This window comes from Callorhinchus milii, unplaced genomic scaffold (genome assembly GCF_018977255.1).
Source record: "Callorhinchus milii isolate IMCB2004 unplaced genomic scaffold, IMCB_Cmil_1.0 Scaffold2, whole genome shotgun sequence".
Lineage (NCBI taxonomy): Eukaryota > Metazoa > Chordata > Chondrichthyes > Chimaeriformes > Callorhinchidae > Callorhinchus > Callorhinchus milii.
This window is the reverse complement of record NW_024704743.1, coordinates 36,057,222-36,084,736: the sequence shown is the minus strand read 5'-3', so window position 1 is coordinate 36,084,736 and position 27,515 is coordinate 36,057,222. Positions and strand designations below refer to the sequence as shown.

General features: G+C 43.2%; 1 protein-coding gene across 1 annotated transcript in view; it reads right to left on the bottom strand.

Annotated features, from left to right (window-relative positions):
- Window positions 1-27,001, bottom strand: part of myripb (myosin VIIA and Rab interacting protein b) — a 230,568-nt gene extending 203,567 nt beyond the window's left edge. The window contains exons 1-2 of the mRNA XM_007896883.2: window positions 26,895-27,001; window positions 567-721 (exon numbers count right to left, since the gene is read on the bottom strand). Coding sequence (XP_007895074.2) covers window positions 567-706 — 140 coding nt within the window. The 5' untranslated portion in view covers window positions 707-721; window positions 26,895-27,001. The remainder of the gene's footprint in view (window positions 1-566; window positions 722-26,894) is intronic.
- Between the last annotated feature and the right edge of the window lie 514 nt (window positions 27,002-27,515).

The window sequence follows — 27,515 nt, the reverse complement described above, 5'->3', positions numbered from 1 at the left end:
AGTTAAAGATCTGGGGGCAATATAAATAGCTTTATATGTCTATTAAAATAATAACTAAAATAACGAGAGCAAATAAAGTACTTGATTGCTAATTGACATATAACCAACTGTGTTAGAACAATTTGTTTCCTCAGGTTCATTTGTATCTAGTACTACATGATGGAATCAGTGACTGTCTTTGAAAACCGTTAAAAAAAACATGGAAGTACAGCTGATATTTTGATATTCTTGCCCCTAAGAATAATTGACCAAGTACTCAAGTTTGGAAGCTTTTAGAGAAACACTGGCAAGAAGTATTATTATTTCAAGCACAACTCAGCTTTATTTCTTTGTCAGGTTTAAATGAGTAAACCTATCTTTCCAACACCATCTGACAATTAGAAGAAAGTTACAGAATCAATCTCTAACTAGTGCTCAGTATATAGCTCATCCTTCTGAAATATTGCCTGCTTCCGACATCTAATTTGTTGTCTAACAGAGACCAACTCGGTTTTATTTAATACACAGGGACTATGGACTTAGCTGACAAACCTGATAAAATACCACCCTCAGAGTTCAAAATGTACCTTAGTCTGTCCTGCTCCTTCTTTCGCAGATCAAAATCCCGCTGGACAACCTTTAGGACGTGTTCAGCTTCATCATCCGTCAAACCAGAGAGGTCTAGCTTCTTGCCCATGGTATTTGTGCCAAGCTCCAAATTGACCATCAAAATAGTCTAGACCTGAAAAAAANGTCATGTTTCAGTAAGCCAAATGATTGCTTTTGTCTCCCCATGTGCAGGACAATACAATATTACATTTGTATAGCGCCTTTCAAGTCAGGAGGATGTCCCAAAAGTACTGATAAGTCCAAGAGTATTGATAAAGGAGACACGCTTCCTCAGACAACTCCATATCGCATATTTACTGGAAAATTAAAAGATCAAGTTTGGGGGTATCACAGAGAATAGATAGCTCATACTAAAGTTTATTCCCATTTCCAAAAAGCGCAGTTACAATAATTCAGAATAGATAGCTCATACTAAAGTTTATTCCCATTTCCAAAAAGCGCAGTTACAATAATTCAACAAACCAGGCCAATATTTTCTAAACTGAAAACTCAAACGAAGACAAATATTTTTACTGTTTTTCTAGTTGTTCAGTTTCTTTCTGCATCCAGATCACGAGTTGTTGGCCAATTCGGCACACTTCAAAATAAATTAAGACGCAAAAAGATTCACACACAAAAAAAAGCTACCGTGATCCACGATCTATTTTAGTTTTTAATAATTAGCTGTTTTTCATGATCATCTGGAGAATGCTTCCAGTCATTCCTCTTTGAATTGCACATATTTGATATTGCTTTGATGCTAATTTACATTGGTATTTTAACATTTGTATTAAATGCTGCTCCAATTTCTGTAAGAAAATGTAATTGACCAGAAGATACCAATTTTTTTAATTGACTATTTCATCACTTTAAAGATGTAATATTTAATCAGTTGCTCAAATCTAAAGGCTATATTCCATTGCAAAGTGCCTCAATGCATTTTGCAATCTGTGCTGCATTTCTGCACATTTGTACAGTGTACAGTCTTTTCTGGATTTTAAGCTTACCCAAATTAGACATTCAGAGGAGTCCTGTAATTTAGTGATCACCAGCCAGTCAGGAACCTCGGTGTCTTGTTCAACTCTCAACTGTCTTTTCTCCCCACATTCAAGCCATGACCGCTCTGCCTTCCCTCACCTCCGTAACATCGCCCGACTCCGCCGCTACCTCACCCCTCAGGCCACTGAAACTCTTGTTCATGCCTTCATCACCTCCAGGCTCGACTATGCAAATGCCCTGCTTGTCGGCCTTCCCAACTCCTCCCCCACAGGCTGCAGATAATCCAGAACTCTGCAGCCCGTGTCCAAACTCCGTGACCCCATCTCCCCTAACTCCATTGGTTCTCTATCCTTCAGAGGATCCAGTTCAAGATTCCGGTCCTCACATACAAAGCCCTCCATGGCCTCGCCCCACCGTACCTCTGTGACCTCCTAACTCCCTACCAACCCGCCCGTTCCCTCCGCTCAGCCGGCTCTGGTCTGCTCCATGTCCCCGACCCACCCGCCCCACCATTGGCAGGAGAGCCTTCAGCCACTCTGCCCCCAATCTCTGGAATTCCATCCCCCAGTCACTCCGCCTCGCCCCCTCCTTAAAGTCCCTCCTCAAGACCCTCCTCTTCGACCATGCTATCGGCCGCCCCCCCACCGTCCCCAGCTTGGGTCTGAAATGCTGTACTCTGTCCAGCGCCTTGGGACGTTCTCCCAATATGAAAGGCGCTATACTATTTTTTGGGATATAGGGATTCCCCTATAATCATTTAGAATACAACAAGATTTTTATATCCATTCTTTTAAGATATGTTTAATTAATTGTATTAACAGGTCAAAATGGCCACCAAATTAGCTTTCTTACTGACGGAATGTGGCACAGGCTGGAACCATGGTACCCATTACCTCTCCTCTCCATATGCAGAGTCCTCAGTGTTATTGTAACCTTGAGTACCAGCTAGAAATGGAGAGGTATCCCAACAAAATGTAATCTTGTTGATTAGAGCACTCATCTGACAAGCGAGAGGACATGGGTTTGGCGAAACATTGGGCAAGTTTCCTTACTCCACATGCCTACGTTTACCAGCAGTAAGTTGTTAGTCGATTGGTGGATCGCTTTTCTAGGGGTAATAATTCCTTCAAAATAAAGAAAAATAATTTGGTCACTCAATCCACGACTGTTTGAGTGACACTGCTATGCACAATTGGCTGCCGCATTTCACCCACAAAAATATAGTCAATTCATTTTACAGTATATATCTGTGAAGGACTTTGAGACATCTCAAAGACGTGATTATTATAACAGATCAAAAAACAATTGCATTGTCGAAATACAGGTTTCAAATTCTATTTATAGGAATAAGAAAGACGACTTGATATAGCTCCTTATCACGTCTTCAAGACATGTCAAAGCGCTTCACATAATATTATGTGGGTTAAATGCGGCAGACAATTGGGACATACCAGTGTCCCAAACTGTAATGGATTGAGTGACCAAATTATTTTTCTTTATTTTGAAGGAATTATTATCCCCAAAAGCAATCCACCAATCAACTAACAACTGAGTTCCTACTTATTGCTAGGTAAATAGAGGCGTGTGGTGTAAGGAAACTTGCCCAACATTTCACTCTCCCCAGGAATCAAACCCAGGTCATCTTGCTTGCAAGACGAGTGCTCTAACCACTGAGCAACAGGACTCCAAAAAGAAACACTGAAATCAGTATATTTAGTGAACTTGGTTTCCATGTCAGTCTTCAATCCAGACTGGCATGCTGTAAATGATGGCCATCAGTATTAATCTTTTGATTGTGTTTTTCTGTGGCCCTACGGGCACCAGTGAAAGTCACCACAACTTTTATCTTTTATAATAGTGCCATCTTTCAAATGTTCCCTCTCCGCAGTCAGCATAAGCCCATATTGTTCAGCCAGGTAACAACTTGCCAGTCATTTCCCCAAATCATTGATGCTGTGCTCAGGAGGTCAACACCCTATTATATCAGCTTATGAAAACCCAAACAGCAAGAAAAAAAATTATATTCTTTGCTACTGATGAATGACAAGAAAAGCTTTCATTTTACTTATGTGATATCAGCAATGGCATTGCAGACCTGTGTGTGTCACTGAATCTGGCAGTAGTCACAAATGCAGATTTAATGTGAAAATAGATATACATCACTACCAAACCATCCATTTTGTAGCTCTCAATGTAGGTAATACAGATAAATCACAGCACAATTCAACTCCTCTGCACTAATATCTTACTGATGTTGTTTTGGTACAAACATAACATTGACACCAACAAATTACATTTGTATAGTGCCTTTCACGTCGGGAGGACATCCCAAAGCATTGAACAGTCGAGGATCCACACGCAAACTGGGGTTGGGATCAGGGCGGGTGGAGGGCAGGAGGTGACTGAAGGCACGGTCGAAAAGAGGGGTCTTGAGTCGGGCCTTGAAGGAGACAAAGGAGGAAGTGAGGCAAAGTGACTGTGGGATGCAGTTCCAAAGAGTGGAGACAGAGAAGCTGAAGGCCTGACCGCCGATGGTGGGGCGGGCAGGGCGGAGGACATGGAGCAGGCTGGTGTCTGCTTAGCGGAGGGAGCAGACAGGGCAGTTTGGAGTTAGCAGGTCACAGAGTTTGGGGGGGGGGGGGGGAGGGGGAGCAAAGCCGTGGAGAGCTTCGAAGGATTTTGAACTTCATCCTCTGGGGGATTGCGAAGATGGGAATGATAGGTTCAGCATTAAACAAAAATCCTAAAGTGATAAGGACATGGTAAGGTGCACAAGGCCCTAAAAACAGAATAATTTGCTGCAGATATCTTAACTCTTGAGACTCAGATGCAGGGTTTCTTAATATAGAATCCTGTTAGAAATACTGATAACTTGTGAGAATTCAACTCTGAAGTGCATTGCACCGGATGACAGTGATGTACCACCACCATGGGAATGAGTCCCCATTTGCGCAACTCACATTAAGTATCCTGTTACACCCCGATGTGTCATTCCAACATTAATACAGGTTTAAAGGGAACAGTATTAGCTTTTCATTCTAATCACTGTATTTGCATTTATCCTAAATACAAGATTGCATAATAATTAAATCAGATTTAAGTTGTTGACTTTCATAATCCAAGCACATCGGGTCAAATTTCCAAGAAGCTAATTTTAAAGGTTGAATCACCTATGCAAAAGTGTGTTTGACAAATATTATTTTAGCTGAAAAGGGAGGAGAGAACTGCATTATTTTAATTTGATAATATTGTATTAACACATTGGTGGCTGAGCTTTACAATTACAATTCTACACCCCTAACCTCTGTAAATCCATCCTTCAACCCCTCTGTTTTGCTACTGTCAATAAGTCTTTCCTTAAAACCTACCATGGACACCTCGCTTGCTCCCCACCCCAGAGCACATCCCCACCACTGTAAAACGCTCACAAACGTTATTCTACGTGAAGAGTGGTATACAATTGCAATTTGTTGTTGTTGTATCCTGACAGGTATGGTAATGTTGTTGATTGTCATGATTCAACATGACTTCTGTTATTGCACCAGATTTTTGTGAACAAATAAGTGCCTCACCAAACACGTTTTAAGAAAGGCAATACCCTTTTAATAAAGTGAGACGGGCCACTGAAAGAATGAGGCTCAGTAGATTACTGAAAAGGAATTCTCTGAACGTTGCCACTTATTGCCCAGTTCAGTGAGCTTTGTCTGATTCAGATCAGGTGCAGTTTAATCTCCCAAGCAGGATAAATTGGTCCAATTCCCATAATTATAGCCCTATGCTGGGTTTGCTCCAAGAGAAATAAGCAAGATATTTAGGCAGAATGTCAATACTTCATGTCCCAGCAAGTCAACAAATGTAAGTTGATATAATAACAATAATAGTATTTAACTTAATGCCTTATTATATTGTTAAGACGTCTCAAAGCGTTACACAGAATATACTGTGAAGTGAATTGACTGTATAGTTGGTGGATGAAGCACAGCAGCCAATTGCGCACAGCAGTGTCCCACAAACAGTTGTGGATTGAGTAACTTTTTTTTAAATAATTTTTACTCCCGGTAAGCAATGGGTCAATCGAATATCAACCAAGTTCCTACTTACTGCTAGGTAAACAGAGACGTGTGGAGTAAGGAAAATTGCCTAACTTTTCGCCCTGCCGGGAATCGAACCCGGGCCTCTCACTTGTGAAGGAGTGCTCTAACTATTGAGCTGCAGAACTCTGAGTACAATTAAGAGTACAATGCAGAGTTTATGGCTTTGATTCCCCACTGATGGGCTACTAACCTTTTCCATGCTGCCAAAGGGAGGAGCTTGCAAAGGAGCAGGAGGAAAGGAATAGAAAAAAGTTAGAAGGTACTCTGCTACTTCAGGCCTCCACGTGTATCTCCCAGTGGCCAGCACTGACGTGTCTTGGAACAATGTTTACTGTCTGCCAACAAAATACAGTCACTGCACTTTACACTACTAAATCCTGTGAAGCGATTTGAAATGTTCTCCCGACATGAAAGGCGCTATATCAAATGCAAGGATTATTATCATTATTAATAAAGGATTGGTGAGTGATCAAGGGAAGCTATCAATAAAAAGGAAAAGGAAATATTGGGAATAAAAGTATCTTATCTCATTCCCACTCCTCCGTATGCCCTTGACACAATGAGGGAATCCTCACTCTAAAACGTTGCCTCAATACTAAAGATCAATGATATTGACTGAACAAAGACAGCTTCTTCTTCTACTGTATTCAAATTTTGCCTCCAGAACAAGGTACACCTGGTATCTGAAAATGTCAAGGTGGTTCCTGAGCTAGACCCAAGATTCAATCTCAAGGAAGCCAACTTGCAAATAATTATCACAAGGAAATCCTGGCAACTTCACCCAATACGTACTATTCAACGTTTCTCTTATTAAAAATAGAACTGTGCAGCTTTAGAGCTCACGGATCTTAACCTAACGATCCGCCCAAGCATTTTTCTCAGAACGATGCTGAGATTATCAAGCTTCAACTAAAATGCAGCGAACAGGATGACTCCACACAAAAGATTTTGAAAACAGCTCATAAATGAGCAAGTTTGTGAAGCAACAACATCCAGGATCTCAAAGTGTTCTTGTGTTCAGAGACTGTAGGTTAATTAATTTAATGGGTGCACCTTAATTAAGTCCGTAAACAGACGACAAGTCTAATTTCTGATTTAATTATAGTGCATTCATTAGATTACAAACTCTTTGCTTCTAATACAAGCTGTAAATCCATGTTTAAAGATTAAACATTACATCTTTTAATACAGAATTCAATCCCACTGCCAGCATTTGAGGGTTTTTTTTCCATTTCCACGTCCATTGCACTATGGATTGTATCAATGTTTTTTTTTTAATCAGGTAACAGGAGCCGATACAGCTAACTGAGAGGAATGAATTTCATAATGTCTGTCACCATCACAGTAATTAGTAGTAATAAATTTTATGGCACTAAAGTATCACAAATGTACTACTCTATTCAAGAATATTACAATGTAGTATGTGACAGAGTAGAACAAGTAACTACTTAGTGCACGGTCTTTCCACCTCTGGGACTGAAATATAAATGGAGAGAACATACTTAAAGGATGAACTGTTGTTTACGATAGGAATGAGCTGTGTATGTTTGGTTCTGATATTCAGCGTATCAAAGTAAAAGAATGCCACAAAACCACAGGTGCACTAAGGATTAAAGGATCAATTGAAAGCTGGAAGTAAAAGCAGTTGTTTATGTGGAATTAGAAATATTGCAAGCAAAGCTTCTTCACAGACAATATGGTGAAAAACAAATACACAAGGAAATGCATATTTACAGAGTCCTGTAGCGTATTGGTTAGAGCACTCACCTGACGAGTGAGAGGACCTGGGTTTGATTCCCAGGTAGAGCGAAACTTTAGGCAAGTTTCCTTACTCCACACACCTCTGATTACCTAACAGCAAGTCGGTAGGTTATTAGTCGATTCGCGGATCGCTTTTCTGGGGATAATAATCCATTAAAAATAATAATTTTGTCACTCAATCCATGACTGTTTGTGGGACACTCTGTGCGCAATTGGCTGTTGCGTTTCGCCCACAATATACAGGGTCAATTCACTTCACAGTATATTCTGTGAAGCGCTTTGAGAAGTCTCAACAACAAGATAAGATGCTATATGAAATGCAAGGAAATGGTATTTGTATTAAGAAATTAGGAATACTAAAAGCAGATGAAAACATCAATCTCCAAAGCATAAACTGTACTTCAATATTTAGATGATTGAGAAAGGGGTAGGATGTGGCAAGACTGTGGAAGGACTTGCATACAAGGATCTTGAACTTAATCCGTTGGGAATTGGGGAGCCAGTGGAGTCGAGCAAATATGGGGTGAAAGGCTCACAGAGCAGGAGAGGATCGAGCTATAGAGTTCTAGATCATCTAGGGAGCAACGAGGGAGTCCGCTGAGCAGGGCATTCGAATACTCAAGCCTGGTTCTGATGAAGGCAAGGATCTCGGTAGTCTGAGGGGAAAAGTATTGATGTAGGTGGACAATGTTGTAGAGTTGACGGAATGCAAGAGAGCGGAAGACCGGATTTGGGTTTGAAAGGGGGTTGAACATTGAGGTTCTGCACTGGATCCGTAAGATGCAGTGAGCATTCATGCAAATCAAAATGGCCAGCATCTGAGTTGAGAAGGCACTCATAGGAACCAAGCAGAACGGAGTTTGCAGTTTATCTGGAGGATAATCTATTGGGTTCTTCACCTCAATTAAGATGCCAGAAATCTGAGGAAGTACAGGCTAGTTCTAAAGCTATGCAAAATATCTTTTATTGCAACCCAAAAAATTTATTTTAATTAACATTATTAATAACATTAAAACATGAATTAGAAAGGAATTATTTTACCATTAAGCTGATTAACAAAGCTTCTGTGAGGCACATAGGTTTAGAGGACATAAGTTTAGAGTTGTAAAGGGCAATTTCAAGACAGATACCAGGAAGTTTTTCTTTACTCAGAGGGTAATCAATAACTGGATCAGGTTGCCTGAAAGGGGGGTAGGGGTGAGGTCCAAATCCCTGACTGTCCAACAACTTGGGACATTCTCCCAATGTGAAGGTGTTATACAAATGTAATTTATTGTAATCATATTCTTCTCTTTGACCGAGCCTTCAGCTCCCCTCTCGACTCTCTTCCCCCTCCTCGCTCCCTCCCTTCCCCTGACCATTCCCCCCCTGCTCGGGTCATGACCCAACTGTGCAGCGCCTTGGGACGTCCTCCTGACGTGAAAGGCGCTTTATAAATGGAATCTTGTTGTTGTTGTTGTTGTTATGATCTTGTGATGCCCTGACAATAGCATACAAAAGGTAGCATAGTCAATGTCCTATTTGACCTTTCAAAACGCCTTTGTAAAAATTCTTGAGGAGACATTTAGAGAAGCTTGTGCAATTTGTAGAGAATTCTAAATGTGCTTGGAAACAGTGATATTTTACAAGTGAAGAATGGTGGCCATGTAATTCCACAGGGATTACTGTTTTTCTTCATCTGCAACATGACCTTAACAATGAGAAAATCTCAATTTGCAGAGGATCCAAAAATCTGTGAGAAGAAAAATGGAGTCACAGAGGATTGCTTAGTAAAATATTTCTAAAGGTGTCAAGAAACTTGGCATATGAGTTGCGAATTGGCAAAGTACCTTTAGTCTTCATAAATGAAACTGGCCTTTCACAACTATCACTTTTTTTCCCACATAACTACAAAGAATACTATTTACTTACTCCACTGTCAAGGGCGCACTAAAAAAAGATGAATAGGTATATCTCCTTGGGAGTACTAACTCATTTCATCCAGTGTGCTTTTATACTCTGCAGAGATATTGAAGCTAACAATGGAGTTTAACTTGCAGTATTTGTGAATTAGATTCCTGTTGACCCACGGGAATTGAATTCTGCTTAAGGAGTAGATGACACCAGAGCAGCATTCATGTGGGCCAGCGAAACACACATCTGGTTTCTGAAAGGAGACACTGTTTGTGTGACTCACTTATCCTATTGAGGAATTCCATTGAGCAATACTGTAAAGTAGACTCCATTATTAATAACAAGATAACAAGGATACGACTTGTATATATTTGCATCGGTAAAGTGAAAGGAAAAAAGTGATTCTCACAAAACAAAATTAGAAGTGGGGACATCAATGAGAAAACTCACAAATACTTTATGTTTAGGACATACAACAGACAGCAACAAAATGACATTTGTAAAGGGCCTTTCACGTCAGGAGGATGTCCGAAGGCGCTGAACAGTCAGGGATCAGGACCCGAGCGTGGAGGGTACAGGGTTGGGATGAGGGAGGGCAGAGAGGTAGGAGGGCGGCTGAAGGCATGGTCAAAAAGGAGGGACTTGAGTCGTGCCTTGAAGGAGGGAGCAAAGCGAAAGGATTGTGGGATGGAGTTCCAAAGGGTAGGGGCAGAGAGGCTGAAAGCCTGGCCGCTGATGGTAGGACGGGTCGGGCGGGAAACATGGAGCAGGCCGGAGCCTGCTGAGTGGAGGGAGTGGACAGGTTAATAGGGGGTCAACAGAGATGTAGAAGGGGGTAAAGCCGTGGAGGGCCTTGAAAGTGAGGATGAAGATTTTGAATTCTATCCTCTGAAGAATGGAGAGCCAGTGGAGCCGGGCGAGGGTGGGGGTGATGGGGTCAAAGAGCCTGGTGCGGGAGAGGACACAAGCTGTAGAGTTCTGGATGACCTGCAGCTGGTGGAGGGAAGAGTTGGGGAGGCCAACAAGGAGGGAGTTTCCATAGTCGAGCCTTGAGGTGACGAATGCGCGTTCAAGGGTTTCGGCTGCCTGAGGGTTGAGGCAGTGGTGGAATCGGGCAATGTTGAGGAGGTGGGGGAAAGCAGAGCGGGTCATGGCACGGATATGGGGGAGAAAGGACAGTTGAAGGTTGAATAAGATGCCTAGGTTCCTGACTGACTTGGTCAGATGGAGTGTGCATCCGTGGATGCTGAAGCTGCCAGGGCCTGAGATGCAGAGGCGCGAGTCAACCAGGAGGGCCTTGCTGACATTCAGCTGTATAGAGTTAGCTCTCATCCAGGACTTGATGTCTGACAGACAGTCTGTCAGGACGTCAGTTGTCCTGGAATCGAGGGTGGAGGCAGAGAGTTGGGTGGTATCCGTGTACATGTGGAAGTTGACCCCATGTCTGCAGATGATGTCACCAAAGGGGAAACATGTAGAAGTTGAAGAGAAGGGAACTGAGGAGAGAGCCCTGAGGAACACTGCATGAGACTGCGCTGGGGCTGGAAGAGAAACTGCCTTTCATGGGTAATAGCGTCCCAGATCGCTAGAAATAGGGGGCATCGTCTTAAAATTAGAGCTGGACTATTTAGGAGTGAAATCAGGAGGTATTTTTTCACGCAAAGGGTAGTGGAAATCTGGAACTTTCTCCCCTAAAAGGCTTTTCAAGGTTCAAGATAATATGGGGCAAAGGCCAGTAATTGAAGTTGAGGTACAGATCAGCCATGATCTGATAGAATGCCTGAACAGGCTCAAGGGGCTGAATGGCCTACTCCTGTTCCTATAATGTAATATATAATGCATTAGATGGATTATGAGCGTAATTGGCTGTTGTGTTTCGCCTACAAAATATACAGTCAATTCACTTTACAGTACATTCTGTGAGGCGCTTTGAGACGTCCTGAAGATGTGATAAGATGTTATATCAAATGCAAGGATTATTATTATTACTACACTAAGATTTCTTACAATTCCAGTTAATGTAAAGTCGGGATTTTTTTTATTATTATCATAAAAATAAGACAGAGACAAATAATAATATGAAGAGAAGAACCAAATGTAAGTAATGCCTATTTTGTACTGTATCTGGAACACAAAGCATATAGAAAACTGGTGAATACTTTTTATATTTTGTATCCCGTATGAGATAAACAGAAAGAATAGGCAGAAATTCTGGCTGTAAAATGTTTTTAAAAAGTAAAACATGTCTGCCACAATCTTCAACAATAACAATGTGCACTTACATCGCGTCTTTCTGATTTCAGGCCATAGTAGACTTTAGAAATATTTGTCTAATGGGTTATGGTTGGCTACTATCTACCCTTATCACTCTTGCCAGTAACTCTAAACAAACAGATTAGTAATACAGTATCACTTCCTTCCCTCTTGTTAATTAGTCCACTCCCTTCTTGAAACCATAGAGTTTCCCTCAACCGAGACTCAGAATTAGAGCTAACTGGAAACCTACTATTATCTTACTCTAATCACTAAATTAAGTTGCAGGCAGTAAAAGTTTGTCTCTCCAAGCTAGTGGTATGGAAAATAATCAGAAATGCTTAAAAAGTTCTTACAGTACCCTTGCCATTCAAACAAGCCAAGGAAAATACAGACTAAATTCTATTGCGAAAAATAAACAAGCAAGGCACACACAAGATAGGAAAACCCAGTTAACACATAATACCTGGGTCCATCATACACCAATCATTTATGCTAGTGATCTTTTTGTTGCACGATTAAAAAGAGGAAATAAACCCATAATAAAAGATCCCTGTTAGTGATTGATGCAAAAATACATCCACACACACCCTTCCCCCTAAACATACATGCAATCTAATTTATTACAATAATAATCCACTCTACCACTATTAATTTGGTATAGTGCCTATAATATTAGGAATGTCTCAAAGTACTTTCAAAGTTTCTGCAAAGTGCAGTGACTGTGTATGGTTCATTCCAACAGAGAATGGTTAATACAAACTACTGTATTATGTATAGTAGGTCAGAACTAAAACTGCAGATTAATTTTCATTTTGTGAAAAAGAACCCAATATATCCGTAACATGTAAGAATGGAGAGCCTTGATCTTGAACAGGCTAAAGAAATATACTGCATAATTGGAAGGGGAAAACAATAGAGATTTGAGGATTAAAATTGGAGATAAGAAAACATTACCAACATAGTTATTCCTAAAATCAATTAGTCCAACAAATTGGGATTATGTGAAGTGGACCATGCAGTCCAAATAGCATTTGTCCCAATCTAGATTCAAGTGAAAATTTGGCAAAGTCCAGTTTCAGTCAGGAACCTGGGTGCCTTGTTTGACCCTGAACTGTCCTTTCTCCCCCACATCCGCGCCATGACCGGCACTGCCTACCACCACCTCCACAACATTGCCAGACTCCGCCACTGCCTCACCCCTCAGGCTGCCAAAACCCTCACCCACACATTCGTCACATCAAGGCTCGATTATGGGAACTCCCTCCTCATCGGCCTTCTCAACTCTTCCCTTCACAAGCTGCAGATCATCCAAAACTCTGCAGCTTGTGTACTCTCACGCACCAGGCTCCACGATCCCATCACTCCTACCCTCACCCGACTCCACTGGCTCCCCATCCCCCAGAGGATCGAGTTCAAGATCCTCATCCTCACCTTTAAGGTCATCCATGGCCTTGCCTCCTCCTACCTCTCTGACCTGCTGACTCCCTACCAACCTCCCTCCATTCATCGGGCTCCGACCTGCTCCTTGTCTCCCGCCCGACCTGCCCTACCATCGGTGGACGGGCTTTCAGCCTCTCTGCCCCACACTCTGGAACTCCATCTCAACTTCATTTCCCCCCTTTTCAAAGTAATAAGTGATTTCCAGGCTACTGTGAACCAATTATGTGATTATAGACAAAAATGGGTAAAGAAATGAAGTCGCAGCCAGATTGTTTTCAGAACGAGCCTTTGCACAAATTGAGTTTAAGTACCTGATCTAAGATTATAAAGCACTTTTTGTACTTTACATCACTTACCAAATAACCTGAATTCATCTAAAGTTTGGTGAACATTTTTTGCACCTGTATCTTAGGAAATAACAGAACCAAGCATGTCTAAATCAATTTTCTCCAAGTTCTTCAAGCAAGATCACTGAAAATAAACATTTATTTTCAAAGTATGGTTTAGACGGATACAAATCAATATGGCATTTGAAACATCAGCACATCCATTTGTACTTTGACAGCACCCACAGGTAACATGCACACACAAATACATGCACACACATACTTTAAGCACAACAAAAATTGCTATTTCCCTGTTGGAATTCAGTAATACAGCACAGATGTTCACATATTCATGCGTCCATAACAAGATGAATGTTTATCAAGGGGCCACAAATATAAAATACACAATGGAAGGTATAAACAAAAATTTAAGAGGAACTTCTATACACAGAGGATGGTAAGAATGTGGAACTCACCACCAGAAACTGTTGTTAAAACAGAAAGCATCAGTATAATTAAGACAAAACTCAATGCAAAGGTGAGGGAGAATAAAAAGGTATGCAGGAGATACTGCCTATCTCTCCCCTCCCTGATTAATTGTTCATTTGACATCTGACAGGCATAGGTTTGAGCCCTCATTCGATGGATGGCAGATAACAGAAACTCACAGCATGGACACACATCCTTTCCCATTGAGTGATAGTTCCAGTGGGATGTGCAAAGCTTAAGCAGCAGCTGCTTATCGCTCTGCATATCAATCAAGGTGGATTCCAAGCCCTGGATGTATGAACGTCTGTTCAGAAACTCAAGATAACGCCTACCAGGAGCTTAGTCTTCCAGCAGCCCCATGCCTGAGTGGACTCATCAGCTATTTGACAGACATCTGCTTTCAGTGTGGCAGGAAGACAGGACAGCCTGTGACATGCCAGCCACCTTGATGTCCAAGTTCAATGTTGTGTACCAGTCTTACTCAGCACCAGTGACTTAATCCAGGTCCACATGTGAAGAACTTTGGTAAATAGATGTGAAGACGACTCAGCTTCCAGGGGGTTCTGGCACAGATCAATGTAGTAATAATATTAATCCTTGTATTTAATATAATGTATGCCAGAGCTCTCCCTCCAAGTACTTTTTCTGTTTACAAAAGATCCCGCTCACTACTTGGTCCTGAACTTTACAAATGGACCGAAGGAAACCCCTCCAGTGCCCAGGAGCTCGAAACATGAAGGAGAATGGTTTGGACACACATTTTACACACCACAAACTTAATCTGCACTGGAATCTTGTGTCCTTGAAGAGAGACAAGAATGATCTGCGTGATCCTACAGGAACAACAACAACTTGCATTTATATAGCGCCCTTCACACGGGGCAGCATCTCAGAGCTCTTTGTGTCCAAGCTTAAGAAGCAACTGTTTACTTCTCTGTATTTCAATCAAGGTGGATTCCAAGCCCTAGTTGTATATACACGTGTTCATGTATAAACACTGGTGGCCACCACAACCGCAGATACTGATTCAACAAATGAGATGGAGGCCCCTTGTATCTTCTGAATAAACTTGGCCATCGATGGGAGTAGAGCTGTATGGTTACATTCTGAACAATTTATTTCAGTTCCATTTTGAATGACAAGCAAAATGCATTCCATGAAAATCCTGAATGTTAGCCAGGCAGGAGGAGAGGAGCCAGGCTGGCCAGGTTAATTTGATGCTTTTTATGTGAATCCACCAATATCTAAACTGGTAGTAAGTCTTGTGGCCAATTTTTAATAAACTAAAAGGTTGTGATTTGTTTAATGCTAATCCTTATGTGTTAAACAGATCACCAGTTCCATTATCATCAGTCCTCCAGTCCCCACTTTGCTTTGGAAACGAGGTATAACAATATAATAACAATAGGAGGTAAGAGTCCAACCCTGGGTTTTTATGAATAGAAAATACACTCTTTTACGTTCTTTACATCAGTCCATTTTTTAAAAAAAATACTCACTGCTAGAGTTAAAACCATGGTGATTTGTAGTACAAGATGCAAGGGAATACTTCAGTGTGTGTTTGTTTCATCCATCTACACATTTTTTTCTGAATACTGAATTACATTACCTTGTGCTAAGTACACTTGTCAACTACCAATTTCCATATGGAACAAACAGATTGATTGCCCTCACTACCTGATTGCAGCAGCAGCACAGATACAACGGGCCGTATGGCTTCCGTTCAATGCTGTACAGATTCTGTGATTTTACAATCACACGACTTCCTATTTCTTTCTCCCAACCTTCTCATTCATCCAGGGCCCACCTTTTTCCAAAGAAAATCTCAAATACCTTTCCACTTTGCAGTATTGATTCCTCTTGCATCATCATTGCACTCTTTTCTTCCTGAACCCAACAAGAAACTTTTAGACCTGCAGTGGGGTTGCTATGCAATTTCTGTCCCTCTCTAAACCTCCACCTAACCTGCTGAAACACATGATGTGTTCATATACTTAAGACTTTTTCTAAACACAATAATACCTTTCATGCAATACTAACTTGACTGCAAAATAATGCACTCTACATCTGTTTTACCCAGAAAGTAGTCCTCCCATATAAATGCAGTTTTTTTGTTGTTGTTCTTGTGCTATCACCTTTGATTTAGAAAATTATGGATTCAAATTCCACACCTGAATCTCACAGTGCTGAATGAGTTTGTTAGAACATTTTAGAGCTACTTTCCTTCAAATCCTCTAGCTTAGTGGTCAGAGTATTCGCCTCGCAAGCTCGATAACCTCAGTTTAATTCCAGGGTAGGGCGAAACGTTGGGCAAGTTTCCTTACTCCGCACGCCTCTGTTCACCTAGCAGTAAGTAGGAACCCGGTTATTAGTCGATTGGCGGGTTCCTTTTCCTGGGATAATAAACCCTTAAAAAAAATGTGCTCCCTCAATCCATGTCTGTTTGTGGGACACTGCTGTGTGCAATTAGCTGCTGCGTTTTGCCCACAAAATATACAGTAAATTCAGAGAAATCGTGAAGATACGGTAAGGCACCATATCAAATGCAAGGATTATTATTAATTAGACACTAAACCAAGATCCTGCCTTTTCTGATGGTTCAAAATGGGATTAAAGATCCTCTGAGACTCCTACAAAAAGAACAGGGATTTCTTCCAGTGTCCCGGGCCAATATTCATCCCTAATCCATGTTTGCCAAAGAAATGGACTAAATTTGGTCATTCATCTATCCTGTTGCCATTTGTGGAATGCTGCGACTGTAGATTAGCTGCTGCTGTCAATTCAAAATAATGCTTTATCTTAAGAACTTTGAGGTTTCAAAATGATAAAGAAGTTATTTCAAAAAGTATTATTTATTATTCATCCATACACTTGGATTGTAATTTTTAGAAGAATCAAACTGTTTAGGAAAGAAGAACCAGTGAAGAAAATGGAAACTGTATACAATAGATTATCACTTATTTACACGCTGGATAACTACTTGCCCCCATACGACCCATTTGTGCTCAAATGGAGAAATCCAACAAATGGAGTTGGGCTGTGAAACCGGAGAAACTTTTGCATAATGCAATTTATACAAAATTATATATAGACTTTGAGGCACAAAACCAAGCCATTCAGACCAACTCAGCTGGATTTATATTTCCCCATGAGCCTCTACTCCTCCTAATCCCCTCTCCCCGATGTCCACATCTGTGTGTGTGTATATATATATATATATACACACACACACATATTTATATATACACATTCACAATGTTATAAGATACACCATTTCACTCAAACAGCGAGAGGTGGAGAGATTTGATTAAGCTAAGCACGAGGTTAGATAGAGATACACAAACACACACATCACACAAATTAGAGAAGCAGAAAAAGAAAAGCACACATACATCACGAGTTGGGGAAAGATACACACACTAATAAAACAAATTAGAGGGAGACACAGACACACAGTTAGGGAGACAGAGATACAACACACAGATTTAGAAAGGCAGAGAGAGGGACACAGAGACACACACGAAAACAAGCAGAGATAGATCAAGGGAGACACACACAAGAAACACACAGAGACCTCATGGTTTTCATATCTGTTAAGGAGCCAACCCCAATTAGTATGAATATTTGGCTCTGTTAAGAGTACTGATGAACACTCTGATTCCAAATTTCTGAATCCAATTAACTGTATCTTACATACTGAACAACTAAATTTGATTAACTACAGCACAAGTTTTTAAGGCCATTAGTTCAATTTATGCTTCACTGCTGGATTCAAGTAAACTGTCAAACTTCTGGATTAATTAGAGCCATTTGGAATTAATTCACATCAGAAATACTTTTGCTCACAGCATATTCAGATGCTATCAGAAATTTGTGAACAATGCTTTGTGTATCCATTAAAGAAAATAATATAATAATAATATTGCATAAAAACCCATTGGTGGGAGGTTAACAGCAACAATGAAATGATAATTGACCTATAATAAATTGTTGCAAATGACCAAAACAGCTTTTATATCTAACATAGATCAAAGTATTTGGTTAAAAAAGGCCACATTAAGAAGATTATGCAGGCGACTATTGACTGACCATCCTAACAATTTGCTCTTTCAAAGAATATTTCAACCATGGATAGACACTAAAGTCAGCCTTTGGGTAACTAAGAAATATGGGTCAGCTGTCCAAATGGCGAGCACAAAAATAGATAATCTTCAGCCCTACTTTACACAAATAGTACACTGAAATGTTACTGGATTTTATTTTTCACATTAAATCTTTTTTCCCCCAAAATGTTATAAACTAATCACTATATATTAAAATCCAATTTATGGTTTGCACATTAGCACAGCCAATGCTGACATGTATTAATTATTCAATATTCCATAACATTGGATGAAGGACATGGCTCACAATATGAAACGTGTAACCATAGTAATAAATGATTGATGTTCAATTTTAACTCAGTAGATTAGAACCAAGCAATATCAAGATAACAGGAATGAATACACTGGGGATCCAACTTTTGGTCTAAATTTGGAAATTCCTTTTAAACGGAATCTGAATTACTCAGATACAATATGCAGGAAGTGGACCCTGGAACCATTTTCAATGCCAGCCTCCACTGAAACCGGGCAGTGAATGTGACTTCCAGTTCTTGCATCACAGCATTCAACGGCTCAGAAATGTCATTTTTCTTTCCAAACAAAATATCCCGCTAGCCAGCAATAAAATTCCGTGATCAGAAAGTTGAATGCACATCCTGGCTACCTCCCACACATTCAGGCAATTCATATTTGATACTTAAACCATTTCGTATTTGAGACCATAAGGTCCATTTATTTATCTTAGTGACTTCTTGAGGTGCATCTAGCATCATGGAACTTCATAACATATATAAGAATCTCAAAAATCAGACGCAAGAACCTTCTGCTGATACATAAAGATTTACGCTAGGGTTTTTGCTAACTCCAGAATTCAGCACCCTGGATTCCAGATATTTTAATAAAGTACTTTGAGAACAGTGCCCTTTGGCAAAAGACTATACGGACAAACAACAACAACTTGCATTTATCTAGCGCCCTTCATGTGGGGCAGTGTCTCAGAGCGTTTCACACACAAATTTACTTTAAAAATGTCAATGCTGGCAAGCAGCATAAGCTTAGAAATAATTGATTACATTTGTGAAAATAATTCCCCAGGTTTGAGAATTTGTGTCAATATTTTCAAAACCATATATATGGTATATATTAAAGGGAAGAAAATCAACATTTTTTTTAAAAAATCAGTTTTTAGAAGAACCAAATTAAACAAAGTTATTTGTCAATTGGAGGGTCTAACGTTCCTGGACTTTTCCAGGAATCAGCAGGAATTAATTTTGTAATTCTGTTTAAATTATTGATATACTCTAATTTTCATCTTCTAATGGTTTTCTCATGCTTGAGATTGTTATGATGTTTGCTATGTCTTTCCATCAGAGTTAATTCGTGAGTTGGAAATAATACAATGGAAAATATTTTCTGCTTAGAATCATAGAATCTTACAGCACAGAAGGACGCCATTCGGCCCATCGTGCCTGCACTCGCTCTTTGAAACAACTACCAACTTGTCAAACTGCCCTGCTCTTATCCCATAGCCCTGTTTGCTTTTTTGAGTACCTATCCAATTATAGCTTCTCTGTAAATGTACCAATCTTTAAAGGAAAGCACATTTTATATAATGTATTTCATTCATGTTTTATATTTACACCTGATCCATGTGATTTTTTTAAAAAAACTGTGGAAAACAGACCTCTAAATTAAGAACGAATTCAAGAATTTTTCCAAACCCTTCAATTTTATAGTTACAAAGATTCAATTTGGGAGTTCACCCATACCCACTTCCTAAATTACCCTGCAATCAAAGATCATAGTCTCATTTCCCTGATGGCTCAACAGGCAAATGCTGGTGTTGGCTTGGTTCAGTTGACAGCACTCTAGCTTCTGGGTCAGAAGGTTGTGGATTCAAGCACCAGGTTGGCACATTGTATAGGCTGACACTCAAATCCCATAGGGCTGATTGTTTGAGGTGCCTTCCTTTCACATTTGCAAAAGATGAAAAACCAAGGTCTTGTCTGCCTGTTCTTCTGGTGGATATTAAAGATCCCATGACACAATTCAATAACAACGTGTAATTATATAGTGCCCTTCACACAGGGCAGTATCTCAGATATAAATCAAACACAGTATATAAATACAGTATATAAGGAGCAGCAGGTAGTTGATCCTAGCAGATTATCTGAGATAAATTTGACCTTTAGTGCACGTTTTTTTGTGCAACCTCGCTGTGTGTAAATTGTCGGTCACATTTCCCCTTAGAAATGCAGTCAGTACACTTAATAGCAATTACCTATGAAATGGCTGGAAATGTTTCAATATTATCAGCATGATATCAAATGCAAGGATTATTATCATACAAACCAGGAATATCCAGGTGGTTAACTGAGTCAGTGGTATGGATACCACAAGTGACTTAGTGCCCCAGGATTGGGAGGCAGGAAACATCAGCCAGGGTTCCCATAGGTTTCCAATGATCTCTGCTGGAAAGTGTTTAGATGTCAGGTGAAGATAGGATCAAGCTGTGTGTGGGTTGGTGACCTCTGCTTTAGAATTGCCTGCTAACAGTTGCTCCCATACAATGAGGTGCTGAGACTCTATCCCAGCCCAACATGTCTTCAGGAGACAAGGGAAGAAGAGAAATAACTCTGTGCTTGTTCAGGATTTTATTTGGACCGATTTCCAAGCTGTTATTACACTGAACTCAACTTCTTTTCCGAAGTGAAATGGTAATTTGTGATTGTTTGTTGATTTATAATGTAGGAAATGGACTTTTAGATTTAAATAAAAAAAAGAAAGGCTGAAAATCCAAGATAGGTCCCACATCAGTCGTGTAGCTCAGTGGTTATAATAAATAATAATAATCCTTGCATTTGATATAGCACTTTTCATGTCTTCTAGACGTTTCAAAGCTCTTCACAGAATATATTGTAAAATGAATTGACTGTATATTTGTGGGTGAAACGCAGCAGCCAATTGCACACAGCAGTGTCCCACAAACAGTCATGGATTGAAGTGGCCAATATATTATTGTTTTTTTTGTCTTGAGGGATTATTATCAGGCATTTGGAGTAAGGAAACTTGCCCAAGGTTTCGCCACTATAGCTATAGGACTCCACAAAACACTCGCCTCGCAAGCAAGAGACCTCGGTTCTATTCCTGGCAGGGCAAAATGTTCAGCAAGTTTTCTTCCTCCACATGCCTCTGTTTACCTAGCAATAAGTAGGAATCCGGTTGTTAGTTGATTGGCGGATTGCTTTTCTGGGGATAATGATCCTTAAAAAAACCAATAATAATTTGATCACTATTCAATCCATGACTGTTTGTGGGACACTGATGTGCACAATTGGCTGCCGTGTTTCGCCCACAAATATACAGTCAATTCATGTTACAGTTTATTCTGTGAAGCACTTTGAAACGTCTCGAAGACATGAAAAGTGCTATATCAAATTCAAGGATTATTATTATCATCATCATTAGTATGTGAAAGAAAGAAATAGGGTAAAATTTCAGGTTCACACTATATCACAACTTTTATCTTCAGATGGTGGTTGACTAACTATGGATTACAAGCCTTTCAGTTTTCATATCAGATTTCTATTCATCAGTTTTTCTTATTTCTTTAAATGTAATGATCTACCACTAATGCACTCTATAATAATTCTTAATCCTTGCATTTTGGTATACCAACTTTCACATTGGGAGGATGTCCCAAAGCGCTTCACAGGATTTACTGTGAAGCATAGTGACCGTGTATTTGTAGGCAAAAATCGCAGCACAATTGCGCACAACAATATTCCACAAACAGCCATGAAACAACTAACCAATTTGGGAAGTGGGATTGTTGACCATGACACCGGGAGAGACTCCCTTCTCTTTTCTAGTTGTGCCACAGGATCGTTAACGTCCACCTGAACAGGCAGACGGGACCTAAAAGTCTCATGTGAAGAATGGCACCTACTACAATGCAAAACACCCTCAGCAATGTAACGGAGTATCAACTATGTCAACAAGTCCCTCATCAGGTTTGAACCCACAACCTTCCAAGTTGGGGCAAAAGTGCTACCAACTGTGCCAGGCTGGTAAACTCTACTTTTAAGAGTAGACTTTGGGAGGGGGGAGAAAGTGACGGTTAGAACCCTAGTTATTTAAACTAAGTTTTTTTTGCACTCAATAAATCAGCGATTTGTCCATTTCACTTCAAAAGAGTTATAAACTCTGTGTCCAGGATTATAAATAAACATAGACTTTTAGACATTAAATAAAATCAAACAACAAACAAAATCAACAAAATTACAGATTATTAATATTTCAGTGAATCAATGGGGTAGTTGTCACATGTTCCATAAAGGCACAGTACACTGAGATAATAATCCTTGCATTCAATATAATGCCTTTCATTTCAAAGGGGCATCTTAAAGTGCCACACATGGTTCACTGTAAAATGTAGTGACTAGATTCGCAACAAATGCAGCACCTGATTATGCGCACAGCAATGTCCCCCAAAAGCCATAAAGTGAATGACCAATTTTATTTGGGGGACTGTTAGCCAGGTCACCCGTAGAAACTTATTTCTCTTTTTAAACTAGTGCCATGGGATTTTTAACGTCCACCTAAACTGGCAGACAGAAATTTGGTTTAAAGTCTCAGCGAAGGAAGGCACCACCAAAAGCGCAGTGCTCCCCCAGTGCTCACTTGACTTGCAAGTTCAAAGGCCCAATGTGGGGCATGAACCCACAACCTTCTGAATCAAAGTGGAGAGTGCTACCAACTGACACCTGATGCTCAGAACCTGTCGGTTCGGTGATAGGACCGTCAAAACTAACAGTGAAATATAGAATGCATTTTTACTTCAATACCTTTGGCAATTGCCATGTTTTGCTGACGATAAATTATCTCAGCCCTGGAAGGAAATAAGCAACACAAGGTCGGCATGTTATTCCCAGCCCATAATTCAGGATTTGGGAAGCTGCACGGGTCGAGGATGTTTCGCTGTCGCCGAATATTAAGCAAAAAATTTTTTTGTGACATTACCCAAATTATGGCTAACACTTACTCCACAGAAGCCCTAAGTGAATGGACAAGAGATGCTGCAACTTTAACCCTTTCCTCATCCCCCCCCCCCCCCCCCCACCAAAGAAAAGCCTCTTGAAATAATTGAAGATTACACAAAGGATTAACAAACAACAGAGAACCCATCGTCAGAAAGAAAGAAAACAATGTGATGGGATTCCTCGTGCAGGAAAACAAAAAACAAGGGGAAGGGGGGGTTCGTGTAACGACAAACCACAGCTCTGTCACTCTCGAAATGAGTGTCTGACTGACTTCTCGCTGACGTGTGCGATTCAATGCACTCTGACATCTTCTTGTGTTTGGGGGCTGGTGGTGGGGGGGACACAGAGACAGAAAACTCCTGTGAAGCCAATGTGATGTGTGATGAGGTAATTCAGCAGATGAGCGACAGTATCCACAGGAGAGAGAAAAAAACATGCAACGGCCGAGTATCTGCAGACAGATGCTCAGTGTACCTAATTCCCACCATCCACACCTGGTCTTCACTCCACACACACACACACCACACACACAGACACACACACCACACACACACAGACACACCACACACACACACCACACACACACAGACACACCACACACACACAGACACACCACACACACCACACACACACACCACACACACCACACACACCACAGACACACCACACACACCACAGACACACCACACACACACAGACACACCACACAGACAGACACACCACACACACAGACACACCACACACACAGACACACCACACACACACCACACACACAGACACACACCACACACAGACACACACAGACACACCACACACACACAGACACACCACACACACACACCACACACACAGACACACCACACACACAGACACACCACACACACCACACACACAGACACACCACACACACAGACACACCACACACACAGACACACCACACACACAGACACACCACACACACAGACACACCACACACACAGACACACACAGACACACACACACACAGACACACCACACACACACACCACACACACAGACACACCACACACACAGACACACCACACACACCACACACACAGACACACCACACACACAGACACACCACACACACACACACACAGACACACCACACACACAGACACACCACACACACCACACACACAGACACACACAGACACACCACACACACACAGACACACCACACAGACACACCACACACACCACACAGACACACCACACACACAGACACACCACACACACCACACACACAGACACACCACACACACCACACACACAGACACACCACACACACCACACACACAGAGACACACACAGACACACCACACACACAGACACACCACACACACAGACACACCACACACAGACACACCACACACACACCACACACACAGACACACCACACACACAGACAGACACACACACACAGACAGACACACACCACACACACAGACACACCACACACACAGACAGACACACACACACACACAGACACACCACACACACACACACACACAGACAGACACACACACACAGACAGACACACAGACACACACACACACCACACACACACACACAGACACACACACTACACACACACACACACTACACACACACACATTTTTTAAAGCAAACCCTCCCATCAAAAATTGCCACAGGAGCCTCCCGACCACACAGCAAAAAAAAAAAATCAGCCCCAGAAACTCAAACCAGAGACCGAACGACAGTCGCACAGCCAACAGATCCGCACCTGAAAAGTGACCCTCTTTTTTTTTTTGGAGCGGATGATCCGTCTCTCAGTGATGTTCAGTGACAGAGACTGACTGACAGACAGACAGACAGACAGACAAGACATGTGCATCTCTGGTCGTCGTCAATTAAGTATAATTTGCCATCTCTCCTCCCGTGACTCTTACACTAAGATCAGCTGCTTAACTGCCAACACTGACCCTCCACAAACTGTATTAATTCCTCTTCTTTCTCTCTCTCTCTCTCTCTCCCTCTCTGACTCCACACGTTGTAGTGCAGCCAATGCTGTAGCAGTCACCAAGAACCATCTCTCACACACTCATCCTCACCCCCTCCTCTCCCTCTCTCCCTCTCCCTCTCTCTCTCTCTGTCACCCACCCACCAGCTATGCATTGGCAAAACAAGTGGATTCGGGGCACTTAACAACACAACACACGTTTCAGTCCTTGACACATCATTCCGAAGTCAAAAAAAGAGAAAGCAGCTGAAAAGTCGAGAAGCCGTTGACTCCGGTTCCCCAAAAGAGACTGCAAACAGCCAACAGCAAACATTCAAACACCCCCCACTCCCCCCACCCACCACCACCATCACCCACCACCCCCTCCCCACCACCACCATCACCCACCCCCCCTCCCCACCCACCACCATCACCCACCACCCCCCCCACCCCCCCCCACCCACCACCATCACCCACCACCCCCTCCCCACCCACCACCATCACCCCCACCCCCTCCCCACCACCACCATCACCCACCCCCCCCCCCACCACCATCACCCACCACCCCTCCCCACCACCACCATCACCCACCACCCCCTCCCCACCCACCACCATCACCCACCACCCCCTCCCACCCACCACCCCTCCCCACCCACCACCATCACCCACCACCCCTCCCCCCCCACCATCACCACCACCCCTCCCCCACCACCATCACCCACCACCCCCCCCACCCACCACCATCACCCACCACCCCCTCCCACCACCACCACCATCACCCACCACCCCCTCCCCACCCACCACCATCACCCACCACCCCCTCCCCACCCACCACCATCACCCACCACCCCCTCCCCACCACCACCATCACCCACCACTCCCCCCCCCCACCCACCACCATCACCCACCACCCCCTCCCCACCCACCACCATCACCCACCACCCCCTCCCCACCCACCACCATCACCCACCACCACCCCCCACCACCACCATCACCCACCACCCCCTCCCCACCCACCACCACCATCACCCACCACCCCCTCCCCACCCACCACCATCACCCACCACCCCTCCCCACCCACCACCATCACCCACCACCACCCCCCCACCACCACCATCACCCACCACCCCTCCCCACCCACCACCACCATCACCCACCACCCCCTCCCCACCCACCACCATCACCCACCACCCCCTCCACCCACCACCATCACCCACCACCCCCCCACCACCACCATCACCCACCACCCCCTCCCCACCCACCACCATCACCCACCACCCCCTCCCCACCACCACCATCACCCACCACCCCTCCCCACCACCCCCTCCCCACCACCACCATCACCCACCACCCCTCCCCACCCACCACCATCACCCACCACCCCCCCCACCCACCACCCCCTCCCCACCACCACCATCACCCACCACCCCTCCCCACCATCACCATCACCCACCACCCCCTCCCCCCACCACCATCACCACCACCCCCTCCCCACCCACCACCATCACCCACCACCCCCTCCCCACCACCACCATCACCCACCACCCCCTCCCCACCCACCACCATCACCCACCACCCCCTCCCACCCACCACCATCACCCACCACCCCCCCCCACCACCACCCCCTCCCCCCCCCACCATCACCCACCACCCCCCCCACCATCACCATCACCCACCACCCCCTCCCCACCCACCACCCCCTCCCCACCATCACCCCCCACCATCACCATCACCCACCACCCCCCCCCACCCACCACCATCACCCACCACCCCCTCCCCACCCACCACCATCACCCCCCACCATCACCACCCCCTCCACCCCCTCTCAGCAGAGGCTGAACCCACCGGGACACTCACTTCTCCCAACAGGCGATTTTGCAAAAGCAGGTACCCAGCAAAAAAAAATCCTACGAACCTACCGCTTCTCCATCAGAGCAGTCCTTTGGTGCAACCGAAATAGAAGCTGCCAGGTGCTTCTTTTATTTTCTTTCTATTGCCCTTGTCCTCTCCTCCTCCTCCTCCTCCTCCTCCCACCCCACTGTCTGTCTGTCTCTCTGGAGAGACTGGTATGCAGGAGGCAGTCTCTCTGCTTGGCTACTTGGCAGCCAAGTGCTGCTGCCCAGCCCTGCCCTGCCCAGCCCTGCCCTGCCCTGCCCAGCCCCGACTGGCAGGGACTGGGGGGGGGGGGGGGGGAGAGAGAGTGGCTCAGCGCTGGCGAGAGGCGGCGACAGCAGCCTGACAAGCTGCTGTGTGGATCCTTACACACACACACACACACACACTGCTCCTGACTGACTGACACTCACTGCAATCAGCTGTGCTTCCTTGCTGACATTTACAGTGTTTGCACAGCGTGTGTCTCAGGTTAACACTCCTCTCTCCCTGATGCTGCTGATGCTGCTGCTGGAGTTGGGCAAGTTTGCAGATGTGACGTGCAGCCCTTCCCCCGTCAATCGCACACCTGAGCCGAGCCCTCACACCGCCCTCCTCCACCAGCTCCCATCACAGCACCTGAGAGCCAGCAGTCAGTCAGTCACTCA